The sequence below is a fragment of the Eretmochelys imbricata genome, chromosome 6 (genome assembly GCF_965152235.1).
Source record: "Eretmochelys imbricata isolate rEreImb1 chromosome 6, rEreImb1.hap1, whole genome shotgun sequence".
Classification (NCBI taxonomy): domain Eukaryota; kingdom Metazoa; phylum Chordata; order Testudines; family Cheloniidae; genus Eretmochelys; species Eretmochelys imbricata.
In genome coordinates, this window is record NC_135577.1 from 39,018,246 (window position 1) to 39,037,486 (window position 19,241).

The following is a 19,241-nucleotide window of genomic DNA, read 5'->3' on the forward strand; positions in this document are numbered from 1 at the left end:
TAAAAGTTAAGTGGCTTGCCAAAAAATCAATTGCAGAGTCAGGATTAGAACTCAGGAATCCCAGCTCTCTGAATAGTCTATTCACACACTCTTTCTGAGAACATCAGACTTGAAACTCTGCCCCAAACCTGATTTGAATCTGAACCATTTGTTCATTTTTCTTTTAAATTTTCACACTCTTCTGCCCTTCCTGGTTTCACCAAGGAGTACTAAATACTGCAGTGAAGTTTGTTCTTGCAGTATTTCCATTCTGGGCCAAACCAGGAAATACTGAGAATGCATAAGCAACCCTGGTTTTGATAGACTTCCAGGGCAAAAAGGTTGAGCTAGATCCTTGTTTGAACCTTTGAGGTTCACCCATTGCTAGTTGTTGCAAATAGGAAGGTATGAGGGAAGAAAGTACAAAAGTATCATTAGTGTCTTCTTAATTTAACACATAACTCCTTATGTTTGTCTGTTCCGCATTGTATTTAGCTGTGAGACACTGAATACCTTTTCCAGATCTGAAAAAGAGACTTGCATAAGCTCGAAAGCTTGTCTTTTTCACCAACAGAAGCTGGTCAAATAAAAGATACTGCCTCACCTATCTTGTCTCTCTAATATCCTGGGACCAATATGGCTACAGCAACACTGCAAACACCTTGTGTCTCTTCTTAATTTAGGAATTATTTGAATAATAACAAAATACATTCTGCTTATGCAAATACCAGTAAGGAAAACGTCTTCATTAGAATACTTCCCGTAAAAGAGCAGATGCATCCTGCCTCAAACTCAGGTGGCTTTGTTGGTCTCATAAAAAGCACTTGGCAAATGTGAGTAATGTCATTATCTTCATTTTACAGCTGGGGAGACTTAAGGCACAGAGAGGTTAACAAGCAACTTGCCTCTACTTGCCTATGGTCGTGTATGCAATGTTGTAGCCGTGTCAGTCCCAGGATATTAGAGACAAGGTGGGTGAGGTAATATCTTCTATTGGACCAACTTATGTAAGATCGTCTCTCACCAATAAAAGATATTACCTCACCCACATTGCCCATTGTCACGCAGAAGTGAGAAACAGTTTCCTTAGTCCAAGCACAATATTGTCTCCTGTTTGTATTTGGCTTAGTATTGAGGTATAAGATTATGGAGTTTCTTTGCTAAAATATATCAGCTTGGACCTAGTTGTAACTAACTAGCTTGTATTCTTTTGGTTGTATTTTCTTTTTAACATCATTCCCTGATGTTTGGCTGTTCTGTTGAGGTTATTTTTAGAAAGCAACAACAGCTCTTTACTCTTAAAGAACAAAATGTGATTATTCTGTGGATTCAATGAAGTATGGCTTTTTCCACATCAGTTTATTTTATTAAACTATAATGCACATATTCTTAAAATCCAAAAACTGAAGCTGCTACTTGTGTATTACAGATATAGGTATAGGGAGGATATTTAGCTTTTTGTTTTAATTCTGAACAAATATACCATTGGAATTTATCGGTAGGTCATAAAGCCAGTCCACATTAATGTTATACCCTCACCTGGAATACTGTGTTGATTCTGGTGACCCGTTTCTTAAAATACATTGCAGAATTAGAGTGTGTGCAGATATAGTGGACAAGAATGGTCAGAGGTATGGGAAAACTCTCAAAAAGCGAGTAAGAAATATTGGGATTATTTACTTTAGGAAGGTGACAAATCAGAGGGGACATAATAACAGTATACAAAATAATGAATGGTCTACAGAAGGTAGATCGGGAACTTTTATTCAATCTGTCTGATAACATAAGAGTAATGGCACATTCAATAAAACTGAAAGACAGCAAACTCAGAACTGATAAAAGGAAATATTTCTTCACATAAAGCATATTTAGACTCTGGAACTCATTGCTACAGGAAGTCATTGAGGCCAGGAGCTTAGCAGGATTAAAAAAGAATTGAACATTTATATGGATAAATCTTGTTTACTCACAGAACAGATGCAGCATGGACAGTGGCAGGGCATGTTTCCCCACATCAGTCTCAGTGATTAATGTACTTCATCCCTAAACTTGAGACAACTGCCCCAGCTTTCCATTGGGTGAAAGGGAAGTTCAGTCTCTGAAACCTATTCCAGGAAAAAACTATTCCGTCCCTGACCTCTCTGCTTTGAGTGTCAATGTGGGGCAATAATAGTAGTTTTGGGGTCTGTACTCATAATGGGTAACAATATTTGGTCATTACCAATTAAATCTGGATGTGAAAATACATACACACACATTTGAAATGAATCTGCCTCATTGGATCAGATCAATGGTCCATCTCATTCAGCAACTCCTCTCTGATAGCAGTCAGTACCGGATGCTTCTAAGGAAGGTGTAAGAAGCCTTGAATTGGGCAAATGGTGCCTCCAGATAAAAATTTCCGTCTAAGCCCCAGTAGTAGAGGTTGCTTTATTTCCTGAAGCATAGGATTTGTATCTCTCTCAGAACTCTTTGTTGTTTTTCAATATTTACTTTTACAACCCTGGATATTTTTGTTCAGTGCTGTCTACCTGTACCTGTCACAAATACAAAGGCCTCAGTTCGGCAGTGCACTTAAGCCCATGCTTAACTTTGAGCATGTGCTTAAAGTTCAGTTGAAGTCAGTGAGACTTAAGAGGTGCATAAGTGCATTGATGGGCCTAAGCAGGTGCTTAAAGTTAAAATGTGCTTAGGAGCTATGCTGAATCAAGGCCCTACACTCACTTGAAAAAAAATTAACAGGATGACCTTGGGAGTATTTAGTACGGGGCAAATCCTTCAGGCCTTACTCATTACTTATACTAAACTGACTGAGGTGAATATAAGGATTTTGCTCAAATATGTGTTTTGTACAGAGCCTGGTGTTGCATTGAATGGGATTACACCATGTATGGGAGTGAAAACTCTGTTGGTCTAATTCCCTGATGGTGTAAACTGGCACAATTTCACTAACTTTTTAATAGAACCATATCAATTTACAGCAGAAGAGAATTTATCTCTGTGAGTTTGAACTTGTGGAAGTTTCCTTCCAAATTCATCCAATTGGGGGCAATCAGTGTAATGGAGAGGAGGTGTTTCAGCTCCCAATATATAATATAAAGCATCTATGAGCAAATGGAAAAGCAAGGGGAATTCCGTGATGGTAACTGAGAAGAGAACTTGGGTCATTGACTTTAAGCTTGTTTTAATATTCATCTTTGAAAAGTTCCTAAAGATCTTAAACTTTTTGCTTTGTTTGAAGTTTGTAAAGGATCTGGGATCCATTAGCCCAGGCAAATAGCTGCTTTTCTTTGGGGTTATAATGTATCATGGAATGGCTGCGCTGACGTTTGGGGAAAGGTAACATGGGGATTTCATAAGCATTTATGGTGCCTAAGACATCGTACACACATTCTATCCGAGATGTGCCTCCGCTAGGAGAGTTGTACACAACATAGAGGGTGGCGCACATTAGAAAAGCTGCTTCAGCATTCTTGCTGTTGCATGATGTGTCCCAAGTATGCTCCACAGTCATAGTCATATGGTTGATTTTAGTGATGACAAGGTTTCCACTCGTGTCTGGCTCTGCATGGATTGCCCACAGCCCTTGTTCATCAATAGCAAGATCTATTTTAGTATCAGGAAACAGTTCATAGGCAGGAATCTGTCCAGCACCTGGCAGGAGCATTCTATCCGTTACCTTTCTTCTCTGGATGTTATATTTAACTATCTCATTTAAGGAGCCATATCTGTGATAAAACAGGAAACCATTATATATAACATGGCCAGTTCCCTGCCAGGAAGATGGCAAGTTAACTCTCCGAGGTGTTAGCTTACGATTCATTTCTGAGAATGCCCGAATATTTGCAAATTCCAAAATAATATTATTCTTGGATCCACTTAAGAAATAAATCTTCAGATGGTCTTTGCCTGGATCTGTCATCCAAGAGCCATGCATATCTCCAGTCTTCTTAACTATCTTTAGGGACTTGATACCCGCAAGCATGTTGTCACAGCCTGTAAGGAAACAATCCAAATATAAAGGATTATAAAATTAGAATGACTGTGAATCCTCTTATTGTTCCCTCTCTTTTGAATTCTTAGTCCCTTCATCCATTGATTAGAGTATGTCCAAAATGTTTGTAAATGTGGCAACAAAACTGCTGTGTTAAGTAGTCACCAAACTCATTTCATATTGTAAAACCAGGTGTGAAAGTAACTTAAGGGACTTACCAGTATGCAGGGCGGCTAGGGTCCTGAGCAAGGTCGGGGGGGTGGCTCAACTGGAAGGTGCAGGGCCTCGGGCAGAAGAAGCAGAGCTGAGGCCAGACTCCCCGAGCCAGCCCTCCAGTGCTGGGCGGCGATTTAAAGGGTCCAGGGCTTCCGGCCACCGCTAGCTCTAGCTCAGGGCTCTGGCAGTGATTTAAAGGGCTGGAGCCCCGGGCCCTTTAAATCGCCGCCAGAGCCCCAGGGCTCCCAGCCGCCACCACTGCTACCGTGACAGCACCCAGCGCCCCAGGCCCTTTAAATCACTAGCAGAGCCCCATGGTAACGGCAGCGCCTGGGAGCCCCAGGGCTCCAGCGGCGATTTAAAGGGCTCAGGCTCCTGCCGCTGCTGCGGTAGCAGCGGCCGGGAACCCCGGTCCCTTTAAATCACCGCTGGAGCCCCATCGTAATGGTAGCGGTGGACAGGAGCCCCAGGGCTCTGGCGGCGATTTAAAGGGCCAGGGGCTCCAGCCGCTGCCGGGAGCCCTGGGCCCTTTTAAATTGCCGGGCTCTGGGAAGCTGCCCCTTTTGGCCTCCCTCATCAGCGGCCCTGCCGGTACGGTCGGCTGTGTACCGGCTCTTATTGGTACGCCACACCATACTGTACCGGCTTGCTTTCACCTCTGCGTAGAATCAACATCTTAGGCAATGAGTTTCCATGGCAGATCTTCAACTACATACATGGAGCCAAATTCTGCTCTGTATTGCATTATTGTAACTGAGAGGAGCATTGCATTATTGTAACTGAGAGGAGACACAGAGCAGCACCTTCGATTCTTCTCTCATTCACACCAGTTTTACACAGGTGTGTCTGCATTCACTGTAGTGAGGTTACTCCTGGTTTACACCAGCACGAGAGAAGAATCAAGTCCTTTATTTATAAAAGACCTACCGGTTAAAGTCTGACCTATTGAATTTTAACATACTATCTCAGGGGCTCACTCCTACCCTCTGTTCCCCCCACCCCCCAATAACATAACACCCTTAGCAAGAAACACAGCATCCTAATATGAACCCAGAATATAAAGATCCCAATTCTCGGTTTTGTTCTGGCCCATTTTCACCACTCCTGCAACATAAAAGAGCCAGAGATCAGCCAGATCCCAAAGTCAGGATCTCTCTGGCTTTGGGGCATGCCATGGGTGGTGTAGGACTATCAAAACAACAGCTCCATGTCACCATAACTCAGGTTAGAGGCATGTCATGGGAGTAGTGGCGTAGTCATATACACCAGTGCGAAGTGAGTGCTAAATGTTATTATCAGAATAAGCAGGTAATTCGGAGTTGGTAGCATTGTACACCCACTTTGCACAGATATTAACAGCTCTACCAGGTGCAAGGCAATGGAGAATCATGCCCAGGGAACTCTCAATCTTTATCAACTGCCTATTCCTTCCAGCAAACATGTTATTACAATGTATATGAGAGGAGTAAACAGCTTGCTTGCCAAAGGCAATAACAATACCTGCCTCTGGAAATTTCCACTACATGCATCCGACGAAGTGGGTATTCACCCACGAAAGTTTATGCTCCAATACATCTGTTAGTCTATAAGGTGCCACAGGACTCTTTGCCGCTTTAACAAATTAGAAGAGACACTACTTGACGGTTAAAGAATGTCTTTTAATAAAGTGCAGCCTTCTTAACCAAACAGGACAAACAAGCCCCTAAGGCAGCAAGTTCTGGCAGTAGATGAAATGGAGAAGACAAAAGCAAACTCCGTTGCATCATCAGCCTCTTCTCTTTTTACTTGGTCCAAATCCATTGAAGTCAATAGAAATACTCACATTGCTTCCAGAAAGCAACCCTTTTTTGTACTTCTGGATACTGATACCCCCTACATATACACTTTGGTTACTGCAGCCAAAATGAAGGACTGGAGACGCCTCTACTGCCCCAGGATACTTCCAAATCTTAAAACCATCAGTCCCAGAAGGCAGTTTGATGCCTAATCTACAGGAATGCCATATCCCATTCCCAGCCAAGGCAGAGTTGGAAGATCAACCACTCTTCCTGCACAATCAGTGAGTGTCTGAACGTATTCAAACCAAACACACTCACCTTGGGCTGATACCATGCCCCTTATGGTGAAGTGGCAGCTCTGCTGTTGTTAAGGCTAAGAGTCACTTACTGTTTAACAGATGACTTTATCTAAGTGCTCTAAAAGCCACATGCTTACTAGTTTCCCCATTGATTTCAGTGGAACCAGGATTTGATCCTCAATGACTACAATTAAACATAGCAATGAACTCATGGCTCTGCTTTTAAATAGTGGTGTCAGCTAAGAATTACCTCAAGCAGCAGTAAATGTATTCCACAGACAGCTGGAAACCTAGGCAGCAAGACCTTAAACACTCGCAAACAATGCTGTAAAATCTGGAAATGGATAATGGACCTGTTAATATGATGTGGTTAACGATGATGGCTAGTATATACTAATGTGTAACTCTCAGTAACAACTTTTCAACATCTGGAAAGACTCAAGGGCAGGTAATTTTACCCTAGTTACTTTTAGAAAGAAACAATTTTCAGTGTCTTTACCGTGAGACGTTTTAAAAAACATCCAGTTTATTTTTTTACTGCATGTCAAAGGAAGTGCCTGAATCATCAAACAAGCTTAGATCTAGAAAGGAACAGACCTTGAAATTCAGAGTGCTGTAGACTGGGGTAGGAGTAGGCTTTGTAAACAGGGTGAGAAGGGTGATAGTATCATCATTACCACCTGCTTTAACCCTTTGACAGCATGTTGACAAAGATGAAGAGAGCAGATCCTTAGCTGATGTAATTTGATTTCGCTCCACTGAAGTCAGATATACACCACTTTAGGATCTGCCCCGAAGCTTTTTTAAAAGGTTCTACTTCCAATTTTTAAATTTTCTGTTATGTGTTTCTGATTTCACACTGCTTCTGACTGGAAATAAAATAGACCAGCTAAAATGTTCATACTGTATATAATTTGCATCAATTAGTGAATTTCATAGTGGCAAGATACTATTTAAAGATGCAGTTTAAGAGGATAAGGGCTTTTAGTAAAACATAAAATGTATATGTACTTCAGATTAGATTACATATTAGAACATGGTGGGTGAGATTCTGTGGCCTGCATTGTGCAGGAGGTCAGACTAGATGATCATAATGGTCCCTCCTGACCTTAATATCTATGAATCTATTTACATGCTGAATTTGCAAATTCAAAACTATTTCCCCATGTTTATTCCCCCCCCACACACACACACTGTTCCTCAGACATTCTCGTCAACTGCTGGAAATGGCCCACCTTGATTATCACTACAAAAGGTTTTCTCGCGCCCCCCACCCAACTCTCCTGCTGATATTGTCTCATCTTAAGTGATCACTCTCCTTACAGTGTGTATGATAACACCCATTGTTTCATGTTCTCTGTGTATATAAATCTCCCCACTGTATTTTCCACTGAATGCATCCGATGAAGTGAGCTGTAGCTCACGAAAGCTTATGCTCAAATAAATTTGTTAGTCTCTAAGGTGCCACAAGTACTTCTTTTCTTTTTGCGAATACAGACTAACACGGCTGCTACTCTGAAATTCAAAACTGAATTTTGCTTGCAGCTAAGTCACTTACTGTATGATCTTGATAGAGAATTACAGAGAATATTAAAATATATGGAAAATTTACCAGTAGATTAAGTAATTTCAGTGTCTATTGAATTATCCTTAGGGTTGAGGCTATGACGCAAAAAAATGTAAGCCACTTAATTAGTTGGCACAGCGTCAACCAACTGTGAGACACTGTTTTTCCTGGAATGTCGCTGTGACAGATACTGTGGACATGTGGAATATCTAAAGACTATTGTGTCTAGTTTATAAATGTTATATGTATTTTATGGACTAGGGATGGTATTCTGGGTCCATATGGGAGCTCAAGAGTTTCAAGGAACTAAAATCATTGGAGAGTAATTAATGCAACGTCCTGGACAGGTAACAGGTTTGGAGAAACTTCCCTGAGGGAATTGCATAGACTGGTTTAACCGGATCCATAAGCCTGACAAACAAAGAACCCAGAGCTCTATAAAATGACCACTGGACACAGGGACAGGGATCAATCCATGAAGTATGTAATATGTCGAATGTATATTTTAGGTGTGGGGAAATGTGAAAAGATGCCTGCTTGTCTGGGAAGGAAAGAGAACAGTTAGGTGAAAAGCTGACCCAGCAATCTGATCAGGTAAACAACTGGGTTAGCAAACTAATCTTAATGCTAGGCAGAAAAGGTGTTTATACAATATATCGGGGTGGCCAGCAGGTGGCTCCAGAGCCGCATGTAACTCTTCAGAAGACAATATGGAGCTCCTGCTAGGAGCCGACTCTGGGGAAAAAATCATGGGTGCTCAGCACCTACCAGCAGCCCTATCAGCCTGCCTCCCTCCCACAGCGCCTCCCACCCGCCAGCAGCCCCCCAAATCAGTGCCTCTTCCTCCCTTCCCCTGTGTCCTGCCCATTGCGATCAGCTGTTTTGCCGCCTTCAGGAGGCTCTGGGGGAAATTATTGGGAAGGTATATGATTGGGAAGGGCGGAGGAGTGAGGACGTGGCGTGCAACCTCCCTCCCTCCCCTAGCGCCTCCTGCCCGCCACGATCAGCTGTGTCGCGGCGTTGAGGAGGCTCTGGGGGGGAGAGGGGAAGGAGCAAGGATGTGGTGCACAACCTCCCTCCTCCCCCAGTGCCGTCTCCTCCCTCCCTGTGCCTCCTGCTCGCCGCTGGCCTGGCCCCCATGCTCTGCAGGAGTGAGCCCGGCTGCCTGCGCCTCCCCACCAGACTGGCAGCTCCAGGCTACATCACCCACCTCCTGCCCAGCTGGCCAGGTGGGGCTCCAGCCATGGGCTCGCCCACACTCACCCCCTCTCTGGCAGCCCAGGCCCGCCATCTTGCGGTAGTCTGATGGCAACCACTGACAATGAGGCCCTGAGCAGTCACCCACCTCTAAGGCTGGCCCTGCTTCTGGCCCTCTACAGATTCTGTCTGAAGCCCTGAAGCATGAGGTGCTGAACTTAATTCAGACTTACTAAGCTGATCGCAGTGAATTGCAGGAGTGTGCAGCCTAAATCCCCAGGCTGAAGGCTGAGAATCACGTCATGGTGATGATTAGAGGCTTGAGACGTAAGTGGAATACCCTTAATGAGACCAAAAAGGGGTCAGAGGTGCAGTTGTCTTGGGAACTGTGACAGTTGCCCGAGCATACCTTTAGTAGTTTTTTTTTTTAATGCTTTTAATCCTCCAATTAAAGAGCTATTTCCAAAGAACCAATTTAACATGCAATTCAGTATGTATATAACAAATATATTAATTATAGCATTTCCCTTTTCCTTTTGGTGTATTTGTTTTCTTTGTTGAAAGCTCAATATTATCACACTTAAAAAACATACACTTGTAAATATACTTTATCCACATATCAGCATAAATGTATTGACTAGAGGATTGGCCCTCTTAGATCTAAGTTTTGAAAAGTAAATAGTTCTTACTTGCATTAAGCATGAGCTTGACTTTCCTTTTTTCTTCTGCGTCTTCATTTAGCTGCTTTTCCACCAGGTCTTCATCTACTTCTACACAGGTAGTAGATTCTCTCGTTGATTCAAAATAGTCAATGTCCCTTTGTGCTCTTTCAACTCTTGTTAGCAGATGCTCCACTTCATTTTTAATCTCAGCCTTATAAACTTTCAGCCCCTCCAGGCGCGATATCATCCTCCTTGAAAAGTCTCGGAATTCTTGTACATAATCCAGGATATCTTGGTTGCATTTTTCCAGCCTGCTCTTGAATTAGAATACAGAATATATAAATATATATTTGCTTGTGTGCGTGTGTATTTTCTATAGATAGAATCTTAATACATGGTTAGTTTATAAATACCAGTGGCCCCCCTTCCCTTCCTCATTTCAAACTAATTATCCCTGGTCACTTATTAATCTGCATGAGAAAGTCACTGAAATTCATACTTGTGGTTACATATCTGTAGTCTCCCTTGCTATGAAGGGCCAGTTTCTTTGCTCTTTTTCTGTTGGCTGAGTGGAGCCCTGGTAGAACCCATTGGAGAGCAGAACAGAGGGATCACTGGTGACTCCCCTCCCTGAGGCCCCTCAGAATCCTCTCTTTAGGGTCTCTGCTGAGTCTGTCTCATAAAAATGTGAAAACAGGGGCTGTTGGAGCCAGGAAGCAACCACATTTCACACACTGTTCCTTTGCTGGCCCAGCAGATATCTGATCCAGAGTTAATGCTACTTCCTCTTTCCTAGCATTTAAAATGGAAAATTGAAATTTTGACCTACAAAATCAATGTTTGCTAAGAAAGTTTGTGTCAAAATGGTCAAAATTGTGGGAGTAAAATCATGGAAGATAGAGCAATGGAATTCAGATTTGAAAGACCAGCACATCTATGCAGCTACCTCAGTATCAGTTCATCTTAGGTCAGGCCCTACCTGCCTGACCATTTCGAATGGCCCTGCCATCGGACACATTTTCAAAAGTGCCTAGTGATTTACGGTGCCCAGCTGGAGTCATCATAAAAGGGGCCTCATTTTCACAAAGTGCTGAGCTTCCACCTCTAAAAAGCAGCACTCTTTAAGGTGTTTCAAATTGGCCACCCAAAATCCAAGGTACCCAATATTATCAGCCACTTTTGAAATTTTAGTCCCCTTTAGTTTGTCAAAACTTCATAATAGGCTAGGTGCTGAAAAAGCTAGTGATTTTTATAGGACTTTTCATCCACAAATCTCTTTACAAAGGGGGAAACTGAGGCACAGAGAGATGTGAATTGCCCAATGGCATGCAGCAGGACAGTGGCAGAGCTGAGAATAGAACCCAGGTGTCCTCAATCCTAGTCCAGTGCTCCACCCATTAGGCCACACTACCTTTCAGATGAGTTATTGAAAGTGTATCAGTATCTAAGGACAGATACACAAGAATGATAGTCCTAACTAGTTAAAACTGGGTAATCAGTTGTGGTGTTTTACACACAGGTTTCAAGCTTTTCATTGTGGGTGTTAGGTGAGCTTTTCTACGACTGAGGAATAAATATACTTACAAAGGGAACCATGCAGTATGTGTTATGTGTTTCATTCTCTGAAATCTTTGGTGAGGTTTTTATAGCTCCCCAGCTCATTTTATGCCAGTTATCCAAGTGCTAACTTGGAATTTTGCATATGACCATAATCCCCACCAAGAGGCCCATCTACCTGTCTCTCCTCCTCACTACACAAAGTGCCTCTATCCATGCTCCCAAATGTCTAATGTCTCCCTCCAATATCTACCCCTCCCCTTTTCTGCCCTTGCTACTGTCCACTCCTCCTTCACCTCTCCCTTAGTCTTTGTGTGTGTAAGGAAGAAAGACATTATTTTCCCCCTCCAGTTGAAATGTGAGGGGGTAGGAGATATTCACCCCCTGTCCACATTGCTTGTACAATTACACATATATCAGCTTCTATGGGTGTCCCAACCTCTGCGAGAACCTTAGGATGTTAGTTGGTTTAGGGGTCTGAACCAGAGAGGATGGGAGAAACGTCTCTCTCCTATGAAGCAAAAAGGAGGAAACAGCCAGTTGAAACTTCTTGTCATGATTGTCATTCTTGTGTAGGTTAGTGAAGTATTAATCCCAGCCCACCTAATGGGGACAGAACATTGGCCCAGTTCTTCACTGCTTTCTAAGGCAAAACTCCTATTGAAGCCAGTAGGAGCTCTGCATGAGGAAGGAGTGTAGGAGTGACTACTGTTAGAGCTTCTTTACAATTCTTTTATTAACACAAATTATTACCAGCCAAAGGCACAATAGCAATTTTTAGTAATTCATCCCATACAAATTCTGTCCTATTGTATATTTATCACACTGTTTAAATAAAGTATGCGTGATGGTACACTGGTATTTAGGATCTAGGAATGAAAAACCTCTGGAATTATTTTTAACAATCTCATCTGAATTTAATTTGCAGTACTCGGTGATTTTAATTGAAGAAGGAGGACAGATACTGGAGTAGGTGGGAGCCCTGTCTGAGGGACTGTAATCTTATGAAATTTAGCAGAACCAAAACTTTTTCCAGTCTCCCAACCACATGGGGATTTTTTCAGTCTCTTGTCAAGATGCAAATACACTTAAAGTTCAACTGTAGATTGGAAGCTTACAAAGCATTTTTCTACTATCTTCTCTGCTTACTAATTCATTATTAATTTTTGTCACCAATCCTGTTGATGCCAACAGGAAATGCAGATATTCTGGAGACATACTGTGACAGCAATTTAAACATTTACACATTTTTAGCTAAATTTTATTGAAGGGATTACACAGATGCAACTGACAGCAGAACTCGGCTCTTTATAATAAAATAAAAATGATATGATGTGATAAATAATGCTATGATAACACGAAATAATTAAAGTTACAGGTTTTAGTTATCATAACATACTAATTAAGTTTGTTAATTTTATTTGTTTTTGTTTATTCATTATTTTACTGATGATGATTAACATATATGTAAGAACATGCACCACCTTTCAAATATATTTGCAACAAGACAATATTCCTGTGACACAATTAAACAGATAACACATACCTCAAAAGATAGAAAACGCCGGTCGATGTAATGCATTAGTACTGCATCTTGCATTACATATTGGGCCTCTCCCACGATACTTGTGAAAAATGAAACTAATAAAAATCTGAGTTGCAGGATTATCATAGTCCTATGAAATCTTGTGGGGAAAAATAAGGAATTAATAATGGGAAGAAAAATCACACTAAAACTGCCCCCCCACCGCAGAATTAAAATCAATATAATTGCTGCGTGATACTATGATGTGAAAAAAATGGCTAAAAATACTAAAGCTGTGAGTATTAAAAGATTTAAAATGGCTGTTTAAGCTCCTTCAATCTATCATTAAAACAATAAAGTTGTGGAAAGCATTGAGTTAGATGTGTTTATTTCTAGAAGCCAAGATGAATGCTTTCCAGCTTGTGATCTTGTGATCAATCCCAGATGTTCAGTACTGAGTCACATAGAGCCTTTAGTCCAATTGTATTAAATAAAAACGAAAACAACCCTCCACCCCCACCAACAGAACAATATTTAGTGCCAGATCCTTTGCGCATGTAAATCAGAGCGGCTTCACTGAAGTCAATAGAGCTATGCTGATTTGCACCAGCTGAGGTCCATAATATCTGTAGTTGTTGTTCTGAATAATCACAGTTGTTAGTGTAAAGCAATTTAAAACAACTTCTACACTTTCAGTGTTTATCTGGGTACATATGTCTGTCTGTACTAGGTTAGAAAAATGAAAAATATTAAGGTGCTCTTCTCTCATTTATCTATCTTAGGGTTTTATACTATCAACATAATATCCGAGCTCCTTCCCATATAAAATCAGTAGAAGCAGCAGAGTCCCTTGTGGATTTAATGGAGTTTCTGGCACTTCTCCCTTTTGCCCCTACTTGAGGCAAGGTTTTTGGTTTTCATTTTTCAAAAGAAATACTAATTTTAAGTCGTATTTGTTCTAGGTCTTTTTGGTCTTTTCTTTGAGTAGAAGGGGGTGCATATGAATATCCAGAACCCTTTGACCAAAGGGATATGGCCAAATGGACAGTGGGAAGTTACGTCCTAGGCATCAGACATTTCCCCTTCTATTTGAACCCAAACACCACATCTGTACTGTTGTTTCCTGGAATTCAGCACATCTTAACATTTTGTCAGCATCCTTCTCTACAGTTTACTCTCACACCCACACAAGCTCTCCCTTTGTGCTCTCTCTAGCATGAGTGTAAGCATATGAGCATTGATTCAATGCATGAAAATGTGTCACAGCATGCAGAATTTACCCTTTGACCTCATTTCCCTGATTGCCGTGAGGTATAACTTTGCATTATTTATGACAAGAAGTCAGAGTCCACTGGCAAAAAGTGATTTTTTTATATTCCTTTATGCTAATGGAAAACAAACCAGTTTGCCAGTTTCCATTTATGTGGAATAGTCAGTGATATGCAGTCAGCCTGACTGAATACCACCTCCCCAACTCTCATTTAATCTCAGAGCAGGCTGAGCTACTTCTTGGGGAGGTGAAAACAAACAACATTGTCTTGTTGGACTCTGAAACTGATAGGAGGACACCCTGGATGTGTCCTCCAGGCATACAGAAAAAATGCAGCTGTGAAGGAAGCACTAGGTCATTTCCTTTGATTGGGAGTGCTGGAGTAGTTCTGTGGTGTATACTCTTTTTTCTTGCCTCCCAAAGTATGGTAAAAACAGAACACGATTGGATGATAAAGTATTATTGCGGGATTGGGGGGCAGGGTGGAAAAGTGGTGTATGGCACATTCCTCTCCACCAGTGGGGACAGAGACCATTGAGCATGGGGCTGTAAGCCTCTGGGGTTTCTGAGTGTCATAACTATCCTAATAGCTTTAAGGAAGCTATCAACAAATGAATTATATGTGGCAAAATAGGTCACTTTCACCCATTGGTGCACGAAGAAATTCAGCTCATCTATAGAAGTGAAGATCCACTACATCATGGACTTCCCGCAAGTTGGAACATCCTTGGATCTCTGTGATAGCTCCAGGGAGGTGCAGATTATGACCATCAGCACTGCCCTAGACCTAAATAACAGTAGAAGCTTGACATTGTACTTTCTTGGGTGTTGTTTCACATTTACTCACAAGTTGACATATCCTCCAAATATTAAAAAATGGCCCCCTTAGAAATACTGAATATCATAGTGGAGCTGCTGATTGAACCGCTCACCCACATGCATACTTATTTTCTCTCCTCAGAAGTGGCATTTTTAATAGCTATAACCTCAGCCATTATCTGAATGAGGTGCTCTGTCAATGAAGAAATAGTTGTACTTTCCACAATGACAGAATGGTGCTGCAGACTTCTCCAAAGTTTATTCCAAGATGTACACTCTCTTTTGTGCTATTTGGGACACCTTTCATCAGTCTCAAGGCATCGTTCTGTCTTCTTTATGTATGAATGCCCAAAGGAGGTAAAATAGCATAAGCTTGATGTTAGGAAAGCATTAGCTCCATACTTAAAACAGAGTTCAGATGCCCTCTCTTTGTTTCCCTGTATCCCAGACACAGGAGCAAAAGAGTTTCAAAGTACACCATTAGAAACTGGATAAGGTCCTGCATAGTTAAAGAATGCTGTAAAAGAAACTGAGTTGTCCAGTGCCTTCTGGCATTATTGCTCCAGGTTTACCTAAAAATCATCAGCAGCTGAAAGCATAGGAGCTTTGGAGGGAGAGATTTGCAAGGCAGCCACTTAGTCATCACTTTGTACTTTCGCTAAATGAGATAAACTCAAACTCATCAAGCAGGAGGATTCTCCAGGCTGTGACTGAGGACTGACCTTTGGGGTTTTTTTCTTTTATTTTTCTACATGATGGGATACTGTACTTCCTTTTGGCTACTCTATACTCCTGCTGTGTATTTATATTGGAGGGGCCTAGAGGTTCCACTCAGAGCCTGGTGCCCCTTTGGGCTAGAGCTATAAAGACACAGGACTGACGGTCCATGACCCACAGAGCATTTATTATTTTTTGTGACTCACTCTTGGAAGGAGTTCTGCTGTGATACAAGCATCCTTACAAGGATAGGCAGATGGGGCACTGGAAGAGAAAAAGGAACAGTGACCTACCTGCTTATTCCTATTCTTTGAAAGGATGTGCCCACCCATCTACACCTCTGTCTTCAAGGCGGGGGAAGGAGTAGTGCATTTTTCTTGTCTATACTTTTTCCTCACAGCACGTATCACATCTTTTTCTTCATCATTTGCGGTCATCTTTATTGTATCAGCTGTTCAGATTTTGTGAGGGATACGTAGGTGTTTTCAGCCCTGTATTTGCATTTATAGTTTTGGCTCCAAATATTGAAGATTTTTTTGTTTTTAAACCTACTATACAAATCAATTGAGTGAGAATACCTGGCTTTGGAGAAATCGGGCCGCATTTTCCATGGTGTCACTCCAGTTTTACACCAGATTAGCTACATTCATTTATATAGAATTACACTGAAGTAGCGCAGTAGTGAATCAGACCTACTGGTTCCTCTTTGAGGTTACTCACTGCTGTGCTGCCATAGCTCAGAGGGCCCCTCCTCTGATGACTGGTGAACACATCGTTTCAAAGAACAGAAATGAGCAGGCATGTACAAGCTTATTTCTTACATCACATTAGCCTTTTTGCTTCATTTTGTTATTCTTGATGTTGCGAAATCCAATAGGAAAATGGTGTATCGGGCACCCTGGTTTTAGTGTCAAAACCCCTCATTAGGCACAACTTCAGACACCTGGCCAAGTTGGCTGATACTCCCATTCTCTCTACTTCCAAACAGGGCACATGCATAAGGTCACATGTTTCCTGCTATCTAGTCTGACCTATGACAGATCTACAGTTTTCTCCAAAAGCCTTTGTTGATGCTATATACACAGGGCCGTGATTTTTATCTCAGGATTAGTGAACAGAAAACACTAGAGGTTTCATCTGATTTGCAGCTTCCTACATTAATTCCATGTGTTTTAAAGCACTAAATATGTACAAATTAAAATCACTCTGCTATTAAGCCTGAGGAAAACATGGAATTATTTTTGTAATGTATCAGTGCTTTAGTTCTTTGTTTTTCCCATTTCATGATGATTAATCAAATGTAGTTACGATAAGCAAGGTAAAGAGTAGAGAAATAACTGGAATTATACACACAAACACACAATTTTGTTTATGGTTGCAGTGCAGATAGATCCTGAGAGCTTTGAATTTATGTGTTCAGAGTAATCGAATACAGTAATACTTCTTCAGCTCTGATGAGCCATAATAGCATTCGGTATTACTAATATGTAAAGCATATCGTTCTTTACCTTCTTGCTAATCTTGTTCAGATTCCTGTGTGTATCCTATTTACTTTTCTTGCACTTCATAGGAACAATAAGGGACTGCTTCACATGTTTGGTGGGATTACATGCTTGACAATGATCTCCAGTGACAATCAACTAATGGGGTCCAGTCTGTGTCTGACATTTAAGGGTTCTATTGCTATTTGAGAGCAAATTTCAGTGGCATGCACAGCACTACATGTGGTCACTCTTTCATTACATTAGTGCCATCAGTACTAGCCACCACCTGATGAGCCACTTTTTATTGTGATCAAAAAATAAATCCTTGTAATTCCTATCCTGCCTCAGAAAAACCTGATTTTGGCAGTTTGCACTTTGGCCCTCAGACAAAGGGATTTGCATTGTTGCAAAAATGTAAACATCAGAATGTAATTTTAAATCCATACTTGAAGGCAAACACAAGATATCAGAGTTATATTCACAAGGGACCAGGGCCAGATTTACACCTTATGTGCCTCCAGGCACAGCATTTTCAGCACCCCTCCTCCCTCCCCATGTGGCTCTGCTTGGAGCTCCCTCCCCATGTGCCCCTGCCTGGAGCCCCCTCACCATGTGGCCCAGCTTAGGTTTGCCAGGCGTCTGGTGTTTGACCAGAATGCCTGGTCAAAAAGGGACCCTGGCAGCTCCGGTCGGCATCGCCAACCTGGCCGTTAAAAGTCCGGTCAGTGGCACAATGAGGGGCCCAGGGCTAAGGCAGGGTCCCTGCCTGCCCTAGCTCTGCGCAGCTCCCGGAAGTGGCTGCCAGGTCCTTGCAGCTCCTAGACTCATGGACAGCCAGGGAAGCTCCATGCATTGCTCCCGCCCTGAGTGCTGGCTCCACAGCTCCTTTGGCCGGGAACCACGACCAATGGGAGCTGCAGGGACGGTGCCTGTGGGCGCGAGAGCAGTGCACGGAGCCTCCCTGGCTGCCCATGCATCTAGGGGCTGCAGGGACCTGGCAGCCACTTCCGGGAGCTGCAGTAAGCGCCACCGGGACCCTGAACCCCTCATCCCCTCCCGCACCTCAACCCCCTGCCCCAGCCTGGAGTCCCCTCCCCCACCCAAACTCCCTCCTAGAGCCCACACCCACCCACACCCCAACCCCCTGCCACAGGCCCCTCCTGCACCCCAAATCCCTCATCCCCTGGCCCACCCCAGCTGGAGCCCTCAGCCCCTCCCACACCCAAACTCCCTGCCCCAGCCTGGAGTCCCCTCCCCCACCCAAACTCCCTCCCGGAGCCTGCACCCCCACGAACACCATGCCCCAGCCCCCTCCTGCACCGCAAATCCCTCATCCCCACAGCCCACACCCCCAGCCGGAGCCCTCACCCCCCCCTGCATTCCAACCCCCAGCCCCAGCCCAGTGAAAGTGAGTGAGGGTGGGGGAGAGCGAGCAATGGGGGGGGGGGGGGAGGATGGAGTGAATGGGGGCAGGGCCTTGGAGAAGGGGCAGGAGTGTTCGGTTTTGTGCAATTAGAAAGTTGGCAACCCTTGTCCCCATGTGGCCCTGTGTCCCCCAGCAGCTCGGTGTGTCCCACTCTGCCTCCTAACCTGGCTCCAAGAAGGCTCCTGTGACCTTTCACCCGCCATCTGCCTGCTAGCTGTTTGCCACCCCCCGCCAGACCAGTTCTGGCGCCACCCCGGCCTCTGTCGGGCGAAAGGCAGAACTGCAGCACATTTTCTGCAAAAAAAAAAAAAAAAATCTGCCTCCCTCGGACAAGAATTCTGCACATGCTGCAAACATCACCTAAGGCAAGGGGGCATGGCGTGTGGGGCATCTCAGCAGGGGGCAGGGCTAATCACGAGGCTCCTTCCCTCCCGAGAACTCCCAAGCAGTGCAGCCAGCAGCAGCAAAATAGCCCAAAATACCGCAACTCACAACTGCTAAAAAAAACCCCAGCAACTGACAGCTAAAGATAGCCCAATTGGGCTAAAAAATTGCATACTTGGCAACAAGAACACCGGTGCCCCTAGGCACGTGCCTTCGGTACCTAATTGGAAATCCAGCCCTGCAAGGGACATAATATACTTTGCAGAAAAAAAGGACAACATGAAATGGGCTGAGTGTCAGGACTCTCAGACTTCCACTGGGGGGCTCTCATGGCTTCAGAATAATAGGAAGCTGTATTAAAGCATAA

General features: G+C 43.1%; 1 protein-coding gene across 1 annotated transcript; it reads right to left on the bottom strand.

Moving 5' to 3' along the window:
• Window positions 1–3,196: 3,196 nt before the first annotated feature.
• OLFML1 (olfactomedin like 1) lies at window positions 3,197–12,921 on the bottom strand. Its single transcript, XM_077820330.1, has 3 exons — window positions 12,796–12,921; window positions 9,720–10,008; window positions 3,197–3,975 (listed from the first exon to the last, which is right to left on the bottom strand). The coding sequence occupies exons 1-3, from the start codon at window positions 12,919–12,921 to the stop codon at window positions 3,197–3,199; spliced, it is 1,194 nt and encodes a 397-aa protein (XP_077676456.1).
• Window positions 12,922–19,241: the final 6,320 nt, after the last annotated feature.

Bases quoted from the DNA above. Each gene is read 5' to 3' on its own strand.
- OLFML1 (XM_077820330.1), bottom strand. From the start codon at position 12,921: ATGATAATCCTGCAACTCAGATTTTTATTAGTTTCATTTTTCACAAGT. The intron at 10,009-12,795 runs GTATGTGTTATC...TTCTAATTCAAG, and splicing joins GGCGTTTTCTATCTTTTGAG to AGCAGGCTGGAAAAATGCAA. The intron at 3,976-9,719 runs GTAAGAACTATT...GTTTCCTTACAG, and splicing joins CAAGCTCATGCTTAATGCAA to GCTGTGACAACATGCTTGCG.